General features: G+C 44.3%; 1 protein-coding gene across 2 annotated transcripts in view; it reads left to right on the forward strand.

Annotated features, from left to right (window-relative positions):
- The window catches only part of LOC148318847 (mediator of RNA polymerase II transcription subunit 13-like), a 59,022-nt gene continuing 40,141 nt past the window's right edge, over positions 1-18,881 (forward strand). For both annotated transcript variants that reach the window (XM_088280966.1, XM_088280967.1), the window contains exon 1: positions 1-1,080. In XM_088280966.1, coding sequence (XP_088137092.1) covers positions 1,009-1,080 — 72 coding nt within the window. In that variant the 5' untranslated portion in view covers positions 1-1,008. The remainder of the gene's footprint in view (positions 1,081-18,881) is intronic.

Consider the following 18,881-nt stretch of genomic DNA (forward strand, 5'->3'; position numbering starts at 1 on the left):
ACATAGCGAGGACGCCAAATCGGCGCGAGAGCGAGCATTTTTACGCACGCGCACACACAATAAAGCGTGCAAGAAATCGCTGCTTTTTCTTGGCTTGCTCTTCGCATGTGCCCGCGTGCGTGTGCGCGCCCGTGAGTGCAGCCGCGAGCGGACGTGTCGTAATGATATAAAACTGAAAGGAAGGAAGGATTTTTTTTCCACGCACACAGAAGGCTGCTTGTCGCTTTCCTGCCGCTGGAGTAAGAATAGTTTCTCTCTTCTTTCGGACGATCGTGGATTGTGCCCCACTTTTGTCCCCCCAGGAAGGGTCGAGGGGACGCGAGGAAACGCCGTTTTGGGATTGTTTTTTTTTTTTTCATCTGGAAGAGAATCTCCATCGGTTTCCTGAACAGAGAAGCAACAGAGGGATTAAAACATTCCTGGCCGGGTTACATTGTGCGCTGGGCTAAGAAAGGCGGCTATAAATAGCCTCTGCGCGATTCTCGTAAACTATCACAAGTGGTGCATGGGATCGTGAAGAATCACACGCGTGGAAAAATTACACCCGCGTTTGTTTGTTTGTTTGGGTGTTTCCCCCCCGATTCGAGAAGTTTTTTTTGTTTTTTTTGCGTGCGTGCTGTCGTCGGTGCGTTCGCAACCATGGATTATTATTCCGATTATCATTACGATGTTCGTCTCAGGTTGATCTTCTCCAAATGGCGTGGATGTGTCCGCCTGACCTGGATTGGAATCGTGTTTTGATCCCCTCGCGTGGATTATTCTCAATTCGACCATGGGCTCATCGTGCGTTTCTTCTTCGCTGTGAATACGCCCCATTATTTGCTTCTCTTATTTATCTGGACCTCTTGTAAGGTTTTTAGCCTTACCCGCCCCCCCCTCCTCGCTGTGCGTTTGTGTGGAGTGGACCCCACTTCAGGGACGGGACCCCCACTCTGTGTGTCAGCCCCTTGGGGTGTTGATGTAGGATTTCGACATGCCTAAAGCTGAGGAGCCAAAGCTGGGAGCATTATGACGACAACGACGAACTGGGTGGCGAACGGGGCAAGCCTCGAGGACTGCCACTCCAACATCTTCTCCCTGGTAGGACACATCAACCATTGAATGCCTCACTTCACGACGCAAAGTTACACCAGAAATGTCTTTAATCAGAAGGATTGGATTTAGTTTTTAAGCAGAATTCAAAATCATTTGAACCCTCGTGATGTCCTGGAGATGCCCCTTCTTGTTATGGCCCCTGGTGCCCCCCCCCCAAAAAAAATACAGTCAAAGCATTGGAAAACAGTTGTTTTCCTTTAAAAAGATGATTGAGAGTTGAACACAATCAAAAAGCATGATCTGAAATGACTTTCAACTTTGTCGGTGTCTTGGAGGTACGCCTTGTGGACCCCGGTCCCTCCGAAATTGGACATCCCTGGGAAACAGTCAATTTTATCTACAATACAGAACAGCCTTCAAATAAATTTCAACAACCCAGAATGAATCTGACAGTTTAGTGGGGGTGCTTCTAACTATTGATCTCATCCCTCATTTATATAAAATGCAGATCTGAACAAAGCGGATAAGTAATAAATGCCTAGACATCAAAAAATAATTTGACACTTTACGTCTCTCGCCGTTCCCAGCCAATTGGGATTATCAGAATTAATTGATGATTATGATTGATCGAACTGAGGGGTGTTTGTTAAAAATGTGATTACACAAGGGTACGTGCACGGCATCCTGTTGTTCATGCAAAAGGGTTTGTTTCCTTTTTAGATACAATACAGAGCTGAATATATAAATGCGTCAATAAAAAAATATTTGGACAATTTACGTCATGAAATCGTGGGGATGAGCCCCTTCTTTTTATACGGTCCTCAAAAGCGCATGACGCAGACTCGACAGTATTAGGGATCCTGCCCCCTGATCAGAAATGACCCAAAAAGGTGATTTGGGTAACCCGATGCGTTCCGAAAGTTGGACTGACCCAGCCGGGGGTTTTTGGAGACCAGCTGGGCTGGGTTATGGGTGTGACCCTGCGTGTTGAGATGGGATTGTAAACCACAAAATGGCTTAAATGCCATTCGGCAGTTATGTTCATCCAATGTGAGCCCCCAAAATTCGACACCATTGTAAAGCATATGAATAATAATAATAATAAACATGTTGTTCAATTCATAACGCACAGGATTGATATATTGATTATCGTTAACGCTTAGCATGTGAGGCTAAAATCTGTTTGAATGGAGCAAAACACGCACACGTTGTTGTTATTGTTCTATAAACTGCACGAGTAAAGATCATGTGGGGTGTGAAGATCACCCCCCCCGCCCCCCTTTTTGAAATAATCATTTAAGTGTCCAATGCGGAGCGACGGCATCCCCTCAAATATTTCTCCCAGGCATAATGATTTCCTCATCTTCAATATTGTAACGTGTCAAGCTACACAAACGGCTTAGCAGCTCATAAATCAGAGGAGGGTGCCAGCCGAGGTGCAGTCGAAAGCTTTTGGCTCCTCCTCCTCCTCCCATCAACCTTCCAGATAAAAGCTGATCAAATGTTCATGTTGCCCTCACAAAGATTGGCTGAGAGGAATTTTCTGACAGGCGGCGACACGCACGGCCAAGACGGTTTGAGGTGAAATTTGGTGACTTTGTCGGGTGGCGGGTGCCATTTTTGTCACAATATTACAATTTGAATTGTAAGTCTTTCATCTAAAATAAGTTTAATATTTTTTTCCTTTCAAAATATTTAATGCAATATTACGATTCTAATAAAAAAAATCGATGACTCAAATATGCAGGACTTTCACAAAAATATTTGATCATGGAAATGACAGTTGTAGAAAATCTTTGTTTCTAAATTTTATCAATCCGAAAAGATTTTTGAACTTTTTCTTAAAAACGTACAATTTTGACAAATCTAAAAAAGTAGAACGGATGCAAATACATTTAAGATAAGATGCCCTTTATTAGTCCCACAATGGGGAAATTCGAGATTCGAACCCAAGTCTCCTGGGGAGACTGGGTCCTGAACGCGGCGCCTTAGACCACTCGGCCATCCTACACTTGAATCTTAAAAAATCAGCTCATCTATCTCGAAGTCTTATTATATCATTTTTAAAAAATTTTATTTTGGCATTTTTTGGCGATAGTAAGGATGCTCGTCTATTAATGTTGTTTAATGATATGTCGCTGTGGTCGTAATACTTTGCAGAAATGACAATTGCACATCTAAAAATAAATACCGACATTTTTTTGATTCTCTTGAGAGCCGCTTGTCACATTTCAGTTCGCCACCAGTTGGACGCGTTTAACACTCCAAGCGCAAAAGTAAACATGCCAGTTCAAGCGTCAGTCAAAACAGAGCATTGTCACCGTCGATGCGGTTGCAAGATTCAATTGTGCGAGTGATGCAGCGCTTCCCAACAAAGCACGCAGTGACGGCCGTGCAAAAGAGATTGACCAGAAGTCAATCTTTTGCCGGCGCACATGTGATTGAGCCGTGGCCGTTTCTTTTTGCGGTGCAATCCTTTGGACATTTGCTGTTCTTCGACATCTCGCAAAAAAACGTGGTGCTAGAAATTACTTTCTAATCCTTATGCTGTCAAGCTTATTTTAGTCAACCTGTGCGGATGACAAAAAAAATAGTTTAAGTTAACAAAGCAATTGAAATCTGGACTGATCTTGGATCATCTGAGGCCAAAAAAAACAAGAACCGCAGCCACATGAAGGAACGTGAATCAAGCAGATAACATCTGTGACGCAATATGGCCTTTTTTCTTTCTTTTTTTTAAAGAATGATTCATGGTCAATGCGTCATGTCCTGTGCCAGCCCAAATATCAGCAACTTCAAAAATCTTCCATCAAATTGTAAAAAAAATAAAAAAATGTATACAAGAGTGGCATTTTTCCATTTCTCATGAGCTAATCTAGCATTATTTGTTATTTAATTGCCAATGTTAGCACAACCTTGGGAACACTTTGTAAAATTATTATCATTATTGGTGGTATTAAATTAAAAATACGTTGAGGTGGACATGAAGCCATCTCGTATTAATATTCGCCTTCGGGCTGACTGCTACTAGAGTCAACTTTTTCTGGGTTATTTTGTGGATAAAAAAAATGGGTCAAATTGATCCAAGAAGCATGGAATAGTTTTGACCTGATTTTAACTTTTTTTTTTAAACAGAGTGTGAGTACTTTTGTCACCCATCTCCATTCAAATCTAAAAAGTCGTCTAGTCCGCCTGTTTCTCATCTGGGCATTACTTGACCTACGTCGGAACATAAAAAAGGTCTCGGCGAAGCAGTCTGACAACCAGTTTAACTGCATTCCTCCATGCGCTAACCTTGTCGCTCTCACTGATTTATTGCTTGTAACTGCAACTTGCATCATTATAAAATAAAAAAAAAAGTGGGGAGAGAGAAAAGAGGAGGAAGATGTGATGGCCCCTTTACAAGGCGCTCCTGTCATGAGCCGTCCGTCAGTGACGTCACGCACTGGATCACACCCCCCCCCCCCCCCCAATAACGTATAGTTGCAAAACAAGTGTCCTGTGTGGTCGTGATTCTCCATCCGTGACGGGCCGCAAACGAGTCCTGTGTCGGACGTGAGCTGGCGACAGAGGAGGGGAAAGGGCGGAGGACGAGACGAAGGGGGGGGGGGGCGGATTTTTTTTCTCTGACAGAGGAAAAGAGAGAGAGAGACAGAAAGAGCAGGGCTGAGGGACTGCAGTGGAATCTGTTTTCATTTTAGGAAAGTATTATGACTGATGTGCATTTCCTGACTGCTGGCCTCAGCCCCCGTTTGAGGGAGCGAGTCAGACGGGGAGAGAAAATTAAAGAGCGAGGCAGCATAATGAGAGAGGGAGCGAGAACAGTCATCTGGCTGTGGACATGTGCTGCTTATTGTAACAGTGACTCAAGCTAAGCAAAGGCGGAGACTATTGAGAGAAAAATAAAAAAAAGCAACACACAGGAAGCGTCCACTGTGTTCTTTTTACACTCGCCGGTCAGTAAATTAGGTACACCAGCACAATCTAAAACAATCTCCCAACCTTTATTTGCGCCAAGGCACATATGTCATGACTTTCGTATTTGTGTTGGACACGTGCCATCAAGGGGCGTGGCTTAGTGACTGGAGTCGTTATATTACAGTAGACCCGTGAATAGCAAGAATTTGCATATACAGTCAATGATGCCAACTATAAATTTTGTGGCGCGAACCTTAACGAAAAAAATAAAATAAAACAAAAAAAAACTGTTCTTGGCACTGGGGGGGAAATGTTTAAATAGGTCAAATTCTCATGTGCCAAACCGGGTCATACTGCTACACTCATTGTGAGTATAGTAGTATTATCCCCCTACTTGTGTTTCTCCACCATTTGTGTTCCGATATCTGTTGCTTCTAAATCTGCTACTGTAAATGCGAGCAATTGGTATGTCGATGGCGTTTTGTTTTGTTTGTTAGCATTAAGCTAACTGGACTCTCTGGAGGGAAAGTTTTGCATGAGGTATAATTCTGTTTTCTGTTACTGTGACATTAATCTTCAACTAAACAGCTCATCGAACCCTCTTGAATAGGTATAAACTTCCAATAATTACAACAAATAGAAAACAATCATTTAAAAAATATTTGAAAAGAAACTATGAATTATCTTTTTTAGTGACATCATTTGTATTGTACAGGTGGTCATAACATTCGCACCCGGGAGACAACCTTCAATCGCCGTGTAACTCGCACATAAACACGACGGAGATTGAAGGCACTCACATGGCTGCGCAAACATGCAGTATGTATCTCATATTGGAAATGCACTAAATCTGCCGGCCACACTTGCGCATGCACACAGTTTATATGTTTTATGGACTTAAAGGGGGGTTGGTGTGGGGTGTGTGGTGGGGGACTGTGAAAACATCCCCGCCAAGGACGCCGGCTTGTGCAAACACAGGTAGAATGCAGACTCTTTAATTAGAGGACGTCTTGCGCCCCCCCCCCCCCTCAACGGGCGAGGAGTGCACCACTGGTAATTAAAGTGTCCTCGAGTGGAGGTCTAATGTGATCAACTAAGAGGCGCTCATTAGCACAAACTGTATTCCAATAGAGATCCCGCCTTTATAATAATGATGTGATGGTCCGGCCCAGAAATAAAGTGCTAAGCTATGCAGCTGTGGGAGCGCCATTAAGCGCGGCCTCTTGATTTATGGCGGACGAGGTGCGGCGGCTTGTAAGAAGACGCAGGTGATCAGGAGCGGTGTCTTTTTAGCACCGGGGTTGTTTGTGTTTGCTTTTTTATTAATAGGACTCGCACGGATAAGCATGGGAGAGTGCGGACCAGCGAAATTTCAAGTCCGACCGGAGCCAGAGTTTCATAGGAAGTGCTTTGCCGAAAACACTTTATTTTGCCGTCGTTTGAGGAATTTCTGCATGCAGGGTGGGAGTGACTCAGATGACAAATATTCTCGCGACATAAATACTTAAAAATAATGTGACGATTTTTGGAGATTTCTTTTAGCGCACATTTAGAACATAAGACAAAAAAACCCCCAAACTAAATGGGCCGATTTTTGCCGGTTTGCCGAAGTTAAATGACTCTAAAATAGTAACATGTACTGCCTGTCCATAGTTGTAAACGGTAAAAGTTTAAATGTATATATAAAAAATCAATCAGATATTGGAATTTTTCCTTTCATTTATCGCAATCTGCATCGAGGTAGAAAAAAATCTGTTGATCAAGCAAATATGATTTGCGCTATTTTGGGAGAAAAAAAAGCAGGGTCGACGATGCATTGATTGGCAGCCGGTAGACAATCAATGCACAATTTAGTCTTATTAATATTTATATTTTTTTTAATAGTTCTTCAAATGTATGAAAGCAAATAAATAAATAATGATGACGATATACCAGGGCCGTGACAGGCGATAATTGTGGTTGTTGTTGAATTTGCTCATTGTCCAGCCATCATTTGAAAGTCAGTCATCTTTTCAAGCCGACCAAAACCGTGGCGGACAGAACCGGTCCAGCTTTTCTGAGACAAACCACCCCAGTACTTTTTCTGCGGCACCTCCATCTGGTCACTTCCCGCCGAACGCTGGCCCGAGCGCCGCTTTTGAGCGTCGGCTTCACCTTGAGTGCCTGTGGTGGCGCCTCCCACTAATCTTCCTCGTCACTGCTGCCGGAGCCCCTTGTCATCACAGTGGGACTTGACCCCGCCCACTACTGGCTCACCGTGGTGGCAAGTACCAACAATCAAATACTTTGCGACTGTACTTCCAGTCCGTGCATTTCTCAGGGAACGGCTACTTTGCCAGAGTGTTTCTTTCTGAAGACTCGACTTTTACTCCGAACATGAACAAACAGACACGGCGGTGTTTTCAGGAGTGACCATGCCCTTACCCAGTCGATTATTTATTTTTTTTTCCGATTTTAGCTGTCAATCCTCAAAGGCGTATATTCTTTATCCTCTTTTTGCAAAAACTTGTGTCGGCCATAACAGATAAAAGAATTTCCATTTATTTGAATGAGGAAAGGTGATTGGAGATCAAAGTGTTTTGCGTTCCGCTCACAAACTAAACACCGTATGTGTACTTTCGAACTGCTTTTTGGACCGAGACGAACGCAAAGCAGGTAGCTTTCTCATGATGATGATGAGCAGATCTCGAGGAGCAAGATTGCTTCCAGATCCAAAAACGTCACAAGGTGGATCCTCAAATTGGGTCGAGGCGTGACGAGAATGAGGAATGCTGGCACATGATGACAAGGTACAAGCAACTGGCACAGGTGAGCTCAGGACAGAGGAGAGAGACAGCAATTCAAGATATTTTTGGTGGTGATTTGCCACAAAAGCGTTTTTTTTTTTTTGCAAGCTTAAAAGCCACCAGGTAAAGAGCATCATTTACTCATTTCTAAATTTGTTGTCGGAAACGTTAGCATTAGCGATTGTTTGGGAGTATGTTGTTTTGGTAGCATCGACGTCAAGCTAACGCTAGCTAGCTTAATAAGAAGTGAGGTGTTCACGTTTTAGTTTCTGTCTTTTCCGGACCAGCTCTACAAGTCAATAATTTGGTCAACTATGTTGTCCGCCGTCAGTTTGTGTTCTGCGGAGTTCTCAACATGGCTATTGTAGCGACTCTAAAAAGTCATTTTCAGTTTTGGCTTTTGTACTTGACTACATTTCAGTCTCTACTTTTTGAGATTTTGATGAAAAGACCTGCATTACTTCTGACTATTACTCGCGATTAACATTTGGCTTTCTCTTAAGTCTGTTGGTTTGATGTTCTTGCAATTTATTTCATAATTTCTTGCGCTAGCTCGGTGGTTTACAACATCCACCCCACAATTGTGAAGTTGAGAGTTTGTATTCGGGCTCTGCCCTTGCTTGTTCCAGTCCACAAAATAGTTTTGAATAAATTGCTCAGCAAGACTTTTGGAAAAGTGCGATACCAAAAGATTATTCTGACGTCGATTTAAGTCGAGAACGTGAAAGCTTTTGCCGCCTCTGCTGGCTCACCTGCATCACCATGACATCATGCGCGTCTCTCCAGTGCAGAACGTCTGTGCTGCTGTAGCATAATGTGAGCGTGCCATGTGGGTGGGGCGGCTGCAGGGGATCACAAAGAACACACACACATAAAAAAAAAAAAAAAAGGCTGTGCTCACTCACTGACTGTCTCGCGCCTTGTTTTTTACGTCTCCTCTTGCTACCTCCGTCAAGGAGGTCATGCTTTTATTGACGTTTGTTTCTTTGTGTTTGCTGGCCGGATTGCGTCACGAGTTCTTAAGTGATTTTCACAAATTGTGTTGCAATGCTTTGCAGACCATAGGGGGGAGGGGCTTCTTTTCAATTCGATTAAAATTTGGATGCCGATTTTTATGTGTGGTCATCAAGTAAAAAAAAATGCAAAAAAAAAAAAAAACATCCATCGAGAAATATGCATATTGAGAAACGTCACATCTGTGACTTAATTATCCTATTCCGTTAAATTAGGACTGTTCTGCCTTGGTGGAGGTCAGCATTCAGCAGAGTGCTCTTGTCGTTTTGTTGGCCTTGGTGGTGACTGTGTAGAAAAATTTGAAGTGGAAAATGAATGGATTTGAATGAGAAAATGAAAGCGGAGGTGCGCACGTATGACGGTGCTGGTAAATCTTGGGATTGTTGTGCCTTGACTGAAGTCTGGTGAGTTGCCTTGTGTGTGAAATGTGCTCCAAAAATGTTGCCTTGCTTTGTGTAGCGCTGCCATGAGTTATTTTCTTTTATTGCCGTTTGTGTCTGGGCTCAATTAAAATGGAAGTACAAATCCCGAGAATGGATTGGGAACTTTTGCACCTTTTGCTCTTTTTGGAAAATGTCAGCTTTTTTTTTTTTTTTGTGAATAATGAATGCATTTAGCTTGCACATCAACTTGGGATCTGAAAATCAACCCGACACATTTGATAAAAATACTTCAACATTTAAAAAATCGAAATGAATCTTTCAGTCAATAATGCGCGTGGATGGATTTTGCTCGGATTCTTCTGCCTTGGTGGAGTTCAGTGCTCAGCTGAGTGCTCCCGACCGAAGCCGTTGCTATGGTTTCATTGCTTTGCCCAATTAAAATGTCGGTGGAGATTCAGATGAAAATGTAAATCCAGGAATGCCGCTTGGATGTTTTAAGTGCTTCCGTGTCGTCTTTTTGGTGCGAGGAGGTGAAGTCTGATCCGTATTAGGAAGCTTGAAGCCTTTGTGGAGCGCTTCCCACTTTCAGGCGTTGTCTTTGGTCTTCTCGAAGCAGCGAGGCACCGAGGTGAAGATCAGTTCAAAGGCGCCGAAAGAGGAGGTGGGACGCTCGAGGCCGATCGGCAGACAACCACCGCCGGCTTCCCCGACTCGCTAAACGAGACTAGACGGGGGCGCTGTGGCCCGAGTGTGAAATATGTAAGTCCCGCCGTGCCAGCTGTGTTCTATTCTTAGCGCCCGTCGGTGTCGGAGCATGTTTGCCGGGCGACGGGAGGCCGAGCGGCAACGGCGGATTGGCAGCGAGCGACGCTGGAAAGTTAGCTTGGCACGCCAGCAAAAGCCCGGATGCTTGGATGAAACGCATCATTGTCACGCCGCCGCAGCCTCGGCGGCCGCTCTTATTTCTGACGAATTCAGCTGTTATGTTACATCAGGGGGATGTTCTTGTTATCTCGGGCAGAGACGCTCCATCTGGCTCCGACGCATCTTCACGGATTATTCTGCCTTCCGATACGTTTTCTGCTTTATCTGTGGCAAGCGTGTTCTACTTGCATGTGCGTGTGTGGGGGGGGGGGGGGGGTTCCCTCCTGCGCAACTTCCTCTCTGCACTCACCTTTATCTGCAAACGATGTTTCCTTTACATTTTGGGGAGGTGTCACCGTTTTTACTTTTTCAAATGGGAGAAATCTTCTTTTTGGGCCACGAGCTGGAATGTCCAATCAGCTTTGATTTCAATCGGACGTTGAGCATTTAGTACTTGTTCCACTTGATTTGGACCATCCCGTTTGGCATGCTTTTAATCTCAATCTCCTATCAGGTTGTATTTTGTTGTATTTGCTTGAAAACATCAAAAGTCCCAAATTGGAAGATGAAATCCAACAAGCATGCCGGCTTTCATCTGAAAGTGTCACGAGAAAGCTCATTTTAAGCGGTTTCAAGTGACTTGAGAATACGGTGATGTCATGCCGCTTAAAACGGAATCATTATTTTAGTTTTGACGAACTTGCAGTTGCCCAAAGTGTGCGTTCCAAACAAAGGACCCATCCCCAAGTCAACGATGCTTTCATCCTCAGTTTATCACCGATTTGGGATTGTTTCACCGCTGAAAAACGGCGCTTCACTGTGTTGCGTTGACCCGCTTGCAAAGTCAGGAGACGTGAGAGCTTTGCGTTCATCACTTTTCTCAATCTTTGTGAAAACATGGTCAAATGTTCGGACATTTTAGGAAAAGTTTCAATCTTCAGGCTACCAAAGAGTCAAGAGAGACGACCCAAAACGCAAAACAGTTTTGGCATGAGCGAAGCCCAAACGTTCGTCACGGATTTCGCACGTGACGAATGTTCGAGCCTCGGTCGAGGCGTCTTTATCTTGGAGGCGACAAAGAGAATGAACTTTATTTAAGGGATGTATTTGCAAGCTCCAAAGTGGCCACATATTTCCTGCCGGTATGCCGCTTGGCCGCCGTCCAGAGCCCACTTAGGTTAAAAGGGCTCCTTTTAGACGGGGAGAACAAGAGAGGACGAGAGAGACAACATGGTGTTGTCTGCTCGCCGCTGCAAATTCGAATGATCATCATGTGCTCATGTTCCGCCAAGAGATTATCTGTGACCAATCAGAAGGCTACTTGAGGAGAACAAACACGTGTACGGACTGTTGATTCACAGTTCGTCTTGCATCGATTCTCCTTCGCGTACAATCTGGAATTAGTTCCGACGGGACTTGATTTTTGTTTTTTTTCGCTCATGGAAATGTGAGCCGCTCAATGACAGCCCGAGCTTGTCTTGTCGTCCTGAAAGTGGCGATGAGAAGGCGGGGCCTTTGTGTGCAAGCGGTCAGCGTGACGCAAGACCGAGCCGAACGTGTGAAGTCGTCCAACTCGGGGGACTCGCGCTTGTTGTTGTCTTTGATGAAAGAGCAGATTAGCGAGACGACGGCGAGTCTGAACCTGCTCAGGTGCGATGCGGGTTCAATGGCCGTGACTACTTCCTGACGCGCGGCTGCTCTCTGCTCTTGCGCTGTTGGAGAACGAGAAAAAAAAAAAATACAAATCAATGCAGGAGACTGCAAGCAAAATGAGATGCGTTTCATACCACTTATGCTCCATTGAGCCAATTTCCGGAACAATAACACTATTTGCTACTCGTTGGCGCTGACGCCTCCATGCCGGGCTGATCGGCGAGCCTCGGCGGTGAATCGTTTCTTTCTCGTTTGACATCACTTCTCATGGAAGGTAATCACTTTCATCGAACGGCGTCATATTGTGGTTCACGAGCAAATTAGGCTTTTTAAAACAATTTTATAATATAGCAGTGGTGATGATTAGATTTCACTGTGTTGTTCCTTTTAAAGCAATTTCATTCCCACATTTCAAGTGGAGGAGGAACACGTTTGGGAACGTTTAAGATTAAACAGTTTCAAGCAATCATGGGTTTGGACAATATTGGAAAGATATTGCGATATCGATATTGCGATGTACCTAGAGAAATAAATAAAAAAATAGTTCACAGGCTTCGTGTATTCTTAGCTAATTAATATGATTAAATTATTATCATTTTTTAAAAACATTATTTGTTAGTGATTAGGTGTTAGTAATGCCTCTCGATCACAGGTGTCAAAGTCGAGGCCCGGGGGCCAGATTTGGCCTGCAGCGGCATTTTACGCGGTCCGCGAAGGCAAATTATGTTCATGATTGTTGGTCATTTTCTTTACTTTTAATAATATTGAGATATGTTATTGCAACATTAACTACCCAAAAATGAGTTTGACACCCCTGCCCGAGATCCTGTTCACCCGTTGGACGCCAATACGCTTTTAAGTTTGAATCTGAATGGTCAAAGTCAGATAAACCGGAGCAACTTTGAATTACCCTCATTTACGTTACCCGAAATGATCAAATCATTTTCTTTCTCTTGATATCTTTCTTGCAGGTTGAACAAAATGTTTCACTTTATCATTAAGAGGGTGTCGCGTTGCAAGAAGTGTTTTGGCTCTTGTTAGTCATGTCACTGGACCGGTTGTTTGCGCTTTTGTGACACCTCCAATGAAGATGAAACCCTGAAGAGTATTCTGAATATCACCCAGTTGCTAATTAAAATATTCCCCACAGCAGTCTGGTTAGAAAAAAGTTGGCCAAGAAAATGGACTAATGTTCCAACATCCAAATCATCGGCGTGTGGAAAATATCAAACGAAAGAACTGAGCTGCTCGTTTTGGACACAAAAAGCAAGACAAAAATAGATACAAAGAATATTTTGTTCTTGCTTCATCTTTTCCTTTGTTTGCCGGAGAGGAAAAAAAATCCCGCAGCTGTTGTATGTTGCTTAGCAACAGTTTTGGTGCTTCTGTGTCTTCCGTGGCTTTTCCGCCAGTCTTTGTCTTGACTTCATTTCTGCGCGCCTCGTCACACTTAATGAAGTCACAGACACGAGCGAGGCCGACTGGTTTATTTATTTGCGCCTTAATTATTTAGGCTAAAGCAGGATTCACCCTTTTCAGGCCGTCCCGCCACGCTTTGACAGCCGTCGGACGCCGAGGCTTTGTGCGTGCCGAAGTGTCCGACGGGCCTCGTTGGTGTCTTGCGGCCTCCCGCTGCCCGCCTCTTTGTGTCAGGTGAGGACTTGGCGGCTTTGACGAAAGCTGGCCGCCGCGTGATTGGCAGCTCTATCTGTCACTCAGCCCTGGGGACTCTCGCTGCTCTAATTAGGTCACTTGGCTCGCTCACCTCCCAAGGCCGCATGCTGCAGCACAGCGCCGATCGAATGACGCTGCCTTGTGTTGTGGCTTTGGGCGGAGGTGGCGGCACAAAGCGAAGGAAAAGCATCTGTTTAGTGCCTGCAGGCCCGCGGGCCGCTTTCCTTGCACCCCCCCCCCCCTCGGTCCCGCCGCACCTGTTTGCTGCTTTTGGGTCACTTCAACTGCAGTCATGTGCATTGCTCTTCATTCGCGTTGGAAGACGCCCGAGGGGTGTGCCACTCCTCGTGGGTTAATTTGATTTCGGTGGGCTAATTGATGAGTTTTCATTGCCTGCCCCTTTTTTTTTTTCCTACCTGCTAGTTTATCTCCTTTGTCTCCGACTTAACTATAACACGCTTAAGACTCTTGGGTCAAAAATAAGGCAAATTAGGTGAAATAGTTTGCTGGGTCCGAAAAGGACTGAGCCAATAATGGCTTATTTCAAGTAGACGAAGCGCATTGAGTTGAGGATTTTGAGCACGTTAGGACAAGGTTTTGTTCAAAGAAGAGCTAAAAACTAAACTTAATCTTTTTTTCTTTTTTTTTTAATCCATGTTTGTTTTCAACCAGCTTTTAAATAAAAATAAATAAACTTTTTTAAAAATGAAATGTAATCAATATACCACTACTACTAAGCCAACTGTATTATAACATTGGTCATAAAGTATTTTTTCAGGCAGAACTTGCTGTAAAAACTTTGAGAACCACTGAGCTAAGGTCTTATTAATATCAATAAATATATTGATCAAAAGGAACAACGCGGCGGTTGTGTACTGTCGCCATTTATTTCACGGTCATGAAGGGAAAGGGAGAGTCACGGTCGCCAGTGCGCTTTGTCGCAGTTTATTGAACCGGACACAAAGTCAAACTGAAACCACTCGCAAGGGGAACTCTTGCTAAGATGCTCACACAGACGAAACCACCCACTTGACTCCACCTCCTTTGGTCACTTGCTCGGCCACACCCTTTAAATGACGTCGTCTGACACCAAATGAAAGCGAGCACGGTCCACGATGGCCCGATGAAGATGACAAAAGCGCCACGTGAGCGAAGCCCCGATATTGGCAGCTCGTCAAGCGGAAGTTGATGAGAAAGCGCTGCCACTCGGCCAGAACAAGTGTCTCACTTGTGCCCGGCGAGGTAAAACTGCTGATACAAGCCGTCTCGCAATTGCCTAAAGGGCCTCCTTTGTCAGCCCATCAGCTCGCGAGGCTCTACAAAGCGTAGTGTGAGGAGAGCGAAAAAAAAACTCCAAAAAAGTGTCATTGCTCTTCGATGGCATGCTTGCAAGAGTGTGTGTCCGCTTTGATGGAGTTGCCCACTGTGCCACAATTATACAAGAGCGCTAAAAGCTACAAACGCGCTTGTTAAGAGTAATATTCTTTTTTTTTTCTCAGCCTCTTTTAAACACACGCAGTTTGAAGTGGGTAAGAATACATTTCACAAGGTAATTAAGACTTTTAATGCAACAACAATCAAATTAACAGTTTTCTTTTGCTCCCAGGCGACCCATACGAGTTGTAAAGCTTGTTTTATGTCATATTTTGCAATTATTGATATCCATAAGATTGTAAAAACGCAGGGATTCTCAACGTTATTGAGGAGAACGTACCAGGAAGACATTTTCCCAGGACCTACTTTGTAATCTTAACGCTAAATAAAACTGCCATGTGCACCCTAAATGCCACGGGAATAGAGCAGAATATTCAATCTAACTTTTCACGACTTAAAATTGAAAAAAGTACAAGTGCAACATGTAGCCTTAAAAAAAGGAATTACAGAGCTAGCTTGCGTCAGCTAGCATGCGTCAGCTAGCATGCGTCAGCTAGCATGCGCCAGCTAGCATGCGCCAGCTAGCATGCGCCAGCTAGCATGCGCCAGCTAGCATGCGCGAGACTCAGAGAGGCTTGAGCCTTCTCCATTTCTGATCCATCTCTTTGGAATGACCATGTTAAGCGCAGGCTAGCCCCCTCGGTGTCCATTTTTAAAATGATTCTAGACGCAAAGGCATTTTCATTATATGGCCTATAACTCGGCACGGGTCTCGTCGTCGTTTTAGTGTTCTGGCGTTTACTGGTTTTATGTTATTAAATGAGTGTTTCATCTCTCTGTTTTTGTCCGTCGACTTTTTACTCCACGTACGGCTCTTAACATGCAGCCTGCTTGTTCTTAAAGTGCTCTATAAATAAAATTGTGAGTTCACTGGTTTTCTTGTGAGCAAAAGCCGATGTTTCCCTGCTGAGATGACGTGCCCGAGCCCGTGAATGCTTGCCATCTATTTGAAAGCTCCGGTTTCACTTCACATGCGCACATTTCCTTTCAGGACTGCACTAAGATAAACTTCTGCGGTCTCTGTTGTCTATCGTAATGGATGATGATGATGATTATGAGGACATGTCCCGAGCTTGACCTTCTGCCGGAGTAAACATACATGCAGTAATTCCAAGCCTGAGCTCTGGGTCACCTTGTTTTTGTCAGAACGTTACACACTTGTTTATGCTCCGGTTTCATAAATGGTCTTCCCCCGCCATATTGGGCAATCGGAATGTATTTTTACGGTTCTTTCATAACTCTTGAGTCGACTCGACGGGTCAAGCTTTTTGAGAATATTTTAAGCTACAATTGGGTATAAATTTGCATGGACCCAGTTTTAAACTCCAACCTGGATGACCGTATAAAAGTGTGACTCTTTCTCCTTGGACGAGGTCGTACGTGAACATCCATGAGCAAGCAGTTCTCCACTTCCTCGTGTGTCTGCTGCCCTCCCAACCACAGACGTTGCTTTGTCTCACTGTAAAGTGATCATAAAATATCAAAAAGAGGGAAGAAGCGAGACTACTTTCTTATCTGTGCACCGAAACAAAAGGTTGTCTGAGTTTCGGATTCTGTGAGAAATGTATTGGAATGCATTTTGTTGGCTTTTCTGCTTACTTTGAAGTCATCGAGAGATGACCGAAGGAGGGCGTTGGGGGGGGGGGGGGTTCTTGAGACACTCCCAAAAGGCTTTGGGAGAGCAGAGATGGTGAAAGATAATCGAGGTGAGGGGAAGGTCACCGCTTTAGTGGTGGAAGGGAAAGCTCTTGTTTTTCGGGTCCGGCGCCGAGTCCCAAATTGAACCGAGTGACCCGGTTGAACAACAGGCTCAGAAGAGTGAAGCTTTTATTGACAGAGAGACAAAAACAAAAAACAAAACACAATTGCTTTCTCCCTTGTCCTGTTTTGCTTTTTGCTGCTGTTTAAGAAAACACCGGAAATGATGTGATTTCGGAAGCTTTTTCCCTGCTTGGAATTTCTCTTGCCATTTTCGTCATTTCCACAGTTGAGCGGTAAAAATATGAGCGATGGAATATTAAGAGGGGACCCAATTTCAATGAAACTTTTGTGCAAGTCTGGATAATGGAGTGGATCCAGAATTTTTTTCTTGAATATTTATTGCCTTTTAATTCAAAAATGAAAACAGATCCCGCCCACCCAGTCGAAATTTTCAGGTTTATGGTCCTGATATTTCCCGGATTTAAAAATTTTTTTTTCTTCTGCTATACCGTTTCCGACGTCTAATTCTCAGAATCCTCCTTAAACCCTCGGTGTCACTGCGACGGTGCTTTACACTTCCCTGCGTCTCCCTCGCACTATTTATCATCCTCACCATTAAAGCCGTGACGATAAAAGGTTGCTTTTGTTTGCGCGGCAGATTGCGGCGCTGATTTCTCACTAAATGCGCCGATTGAATGGCAGATAATTTAATTTGCAGGGTCGACGGGGGTTTTCCCCCTCCGCTTTCACTCTGGTGTGTAAAGTGTGAATTTACTAAATGCATTACGATAACAGTCTGATATGATCGGTCTCGCGTGATGAGGCATCTCAGACGCCGAATAATAGAAGAGCAAAGGTGTTTCTATGTTGTATGTTGTTATTCGTGCAATAAATAATGTGCACAAAAAAAGTCTTGAAAATGTAATTCTCTGACATTGCGAGTTGAATTTATTGTTCAGCCCTACTAAGAGTGTGTTGAATTGAATGCCCTGTCACCATACAACACTCATCTCAAAAAAAAAAAAATGGGTTCACTTGCACCGCAATACGTTGTTCCCATAAAGTATCCGATTCACTGCAGAAAAAATCTGAAATCAAAGCTTATGCAGGTGTGACAGATCGATCGGCAAGCGAATGCACGTCTGGCTCCTGACACACGTCGGTTTACGTGAGCGTGTCGCGGATGTCGTCATCATCATCATCACGTCTGTTGTGTGTGCGGCTGCAAACATGTCACTGAGCTCTCCTCCTCCTCCACGCGCGCTCGGCGGGATTCGGCGACACGCCGCACAGAAAGGAAGCCTGCACATTTTGCCTTGCGCGCTCGTGGCAGGTTGCATGAGCGGCCTTCTCCAGTCGCAGTCGACAGTAATGTCAAACTGCGGAAGGACTTTTGACACTCGCTGGGAGTGACGAGGCAGCAGTGCAAGCAGATGTCTCTCTCTCTCTCTCTCTCTCTCTCTCTCTCTTTTTTTTTTTTGCTTGGCTTTGGTCGACGCAGCATCCTTGACCTTGTCGTGGCTAATTTTAGGGCCGGGCTTATCGTAGCGCCAATGTTTATACCTCCCATTACACGCACTGTCATTATAGGAGGGACTGGTTTGTAATTATGGCTGAGCTCGGCATGCAGCTGTGCACACGCAAGATGCGGCAGTGCATCGTCGCTCGTGTTTGGACGGACTTTTACTCGCACTGATAATTGGGCCTCATTGAGTCTGAATTCTTTTGAGATCGTCGTGATGATCCTGCGATGTCATGTGAAGAATTTTCTTTCCCGATCTGCTCGAAAACAATCTTGTCATTAACCACAATCAAAATATCGAGCGGATCTGCTAACAGTTAGCTTAGCATCTTCCGCGACTACAATGGCAAAAAAAGGTTGAAATGAAATCTATTTGTGTGGCTATCTCTAACGTACTCCTCGATGGTGAGACGCCCGTGAGCAGAGTGCCAAACATGATCCAGACAGCTGAGTGAACACAAGTGGGGAGGATGGTATGCAATGGCAACCCCCAACAACCCCCCCCCCCCCCCCACTCTCTGTCTGCTCTTCTCCATTGCCTTTTGTGTACTCGTGTGGCAATGCAAGAAGAGCACGGTGATGGTGCGACTGAATGGATGTCAGCTGATGAGTGAACAGCTGCCATTCAGGATCTTGAGAAGAGCAAATCTATAAAATCTTAAAACCTCAGCATACTGCAAATAACATGTTAGCATCCGATGATTGACTCCATGTCCGTGTTGCATTATCTCACAACCGTGATAGTTTTTTTTTACTGCCAACCAAACATTCACCACCAGCTGAGTAAAAAAAAAAAAAAAAAAAAAAAAAAAAGGATCTTTGACGTCTTTAGCCGTCAATGGCATGAATGAGTTAATCGACGTGTTTTTGTTGGGATTGGGCCGTGTAAAAGTCCAC

This window comes from Idiotropiscis lumnitzeri, chromosome 18 (genome assembly GCF_059441095.1).
Source record: "Idiotropiscis lumnitzeri isolate Australia: NSW breed Sydney's pygmy pipehorse chromosome 18, RoL_Ilum_1.0, whole genome shotgun sequence".
NCBI lineage: Eukaryota > Metazoa > Chordata > Actinopteri > Syngnathiformes > Syngnathidae > Idiotropiscis > Idiotropiscis lumnitzeri.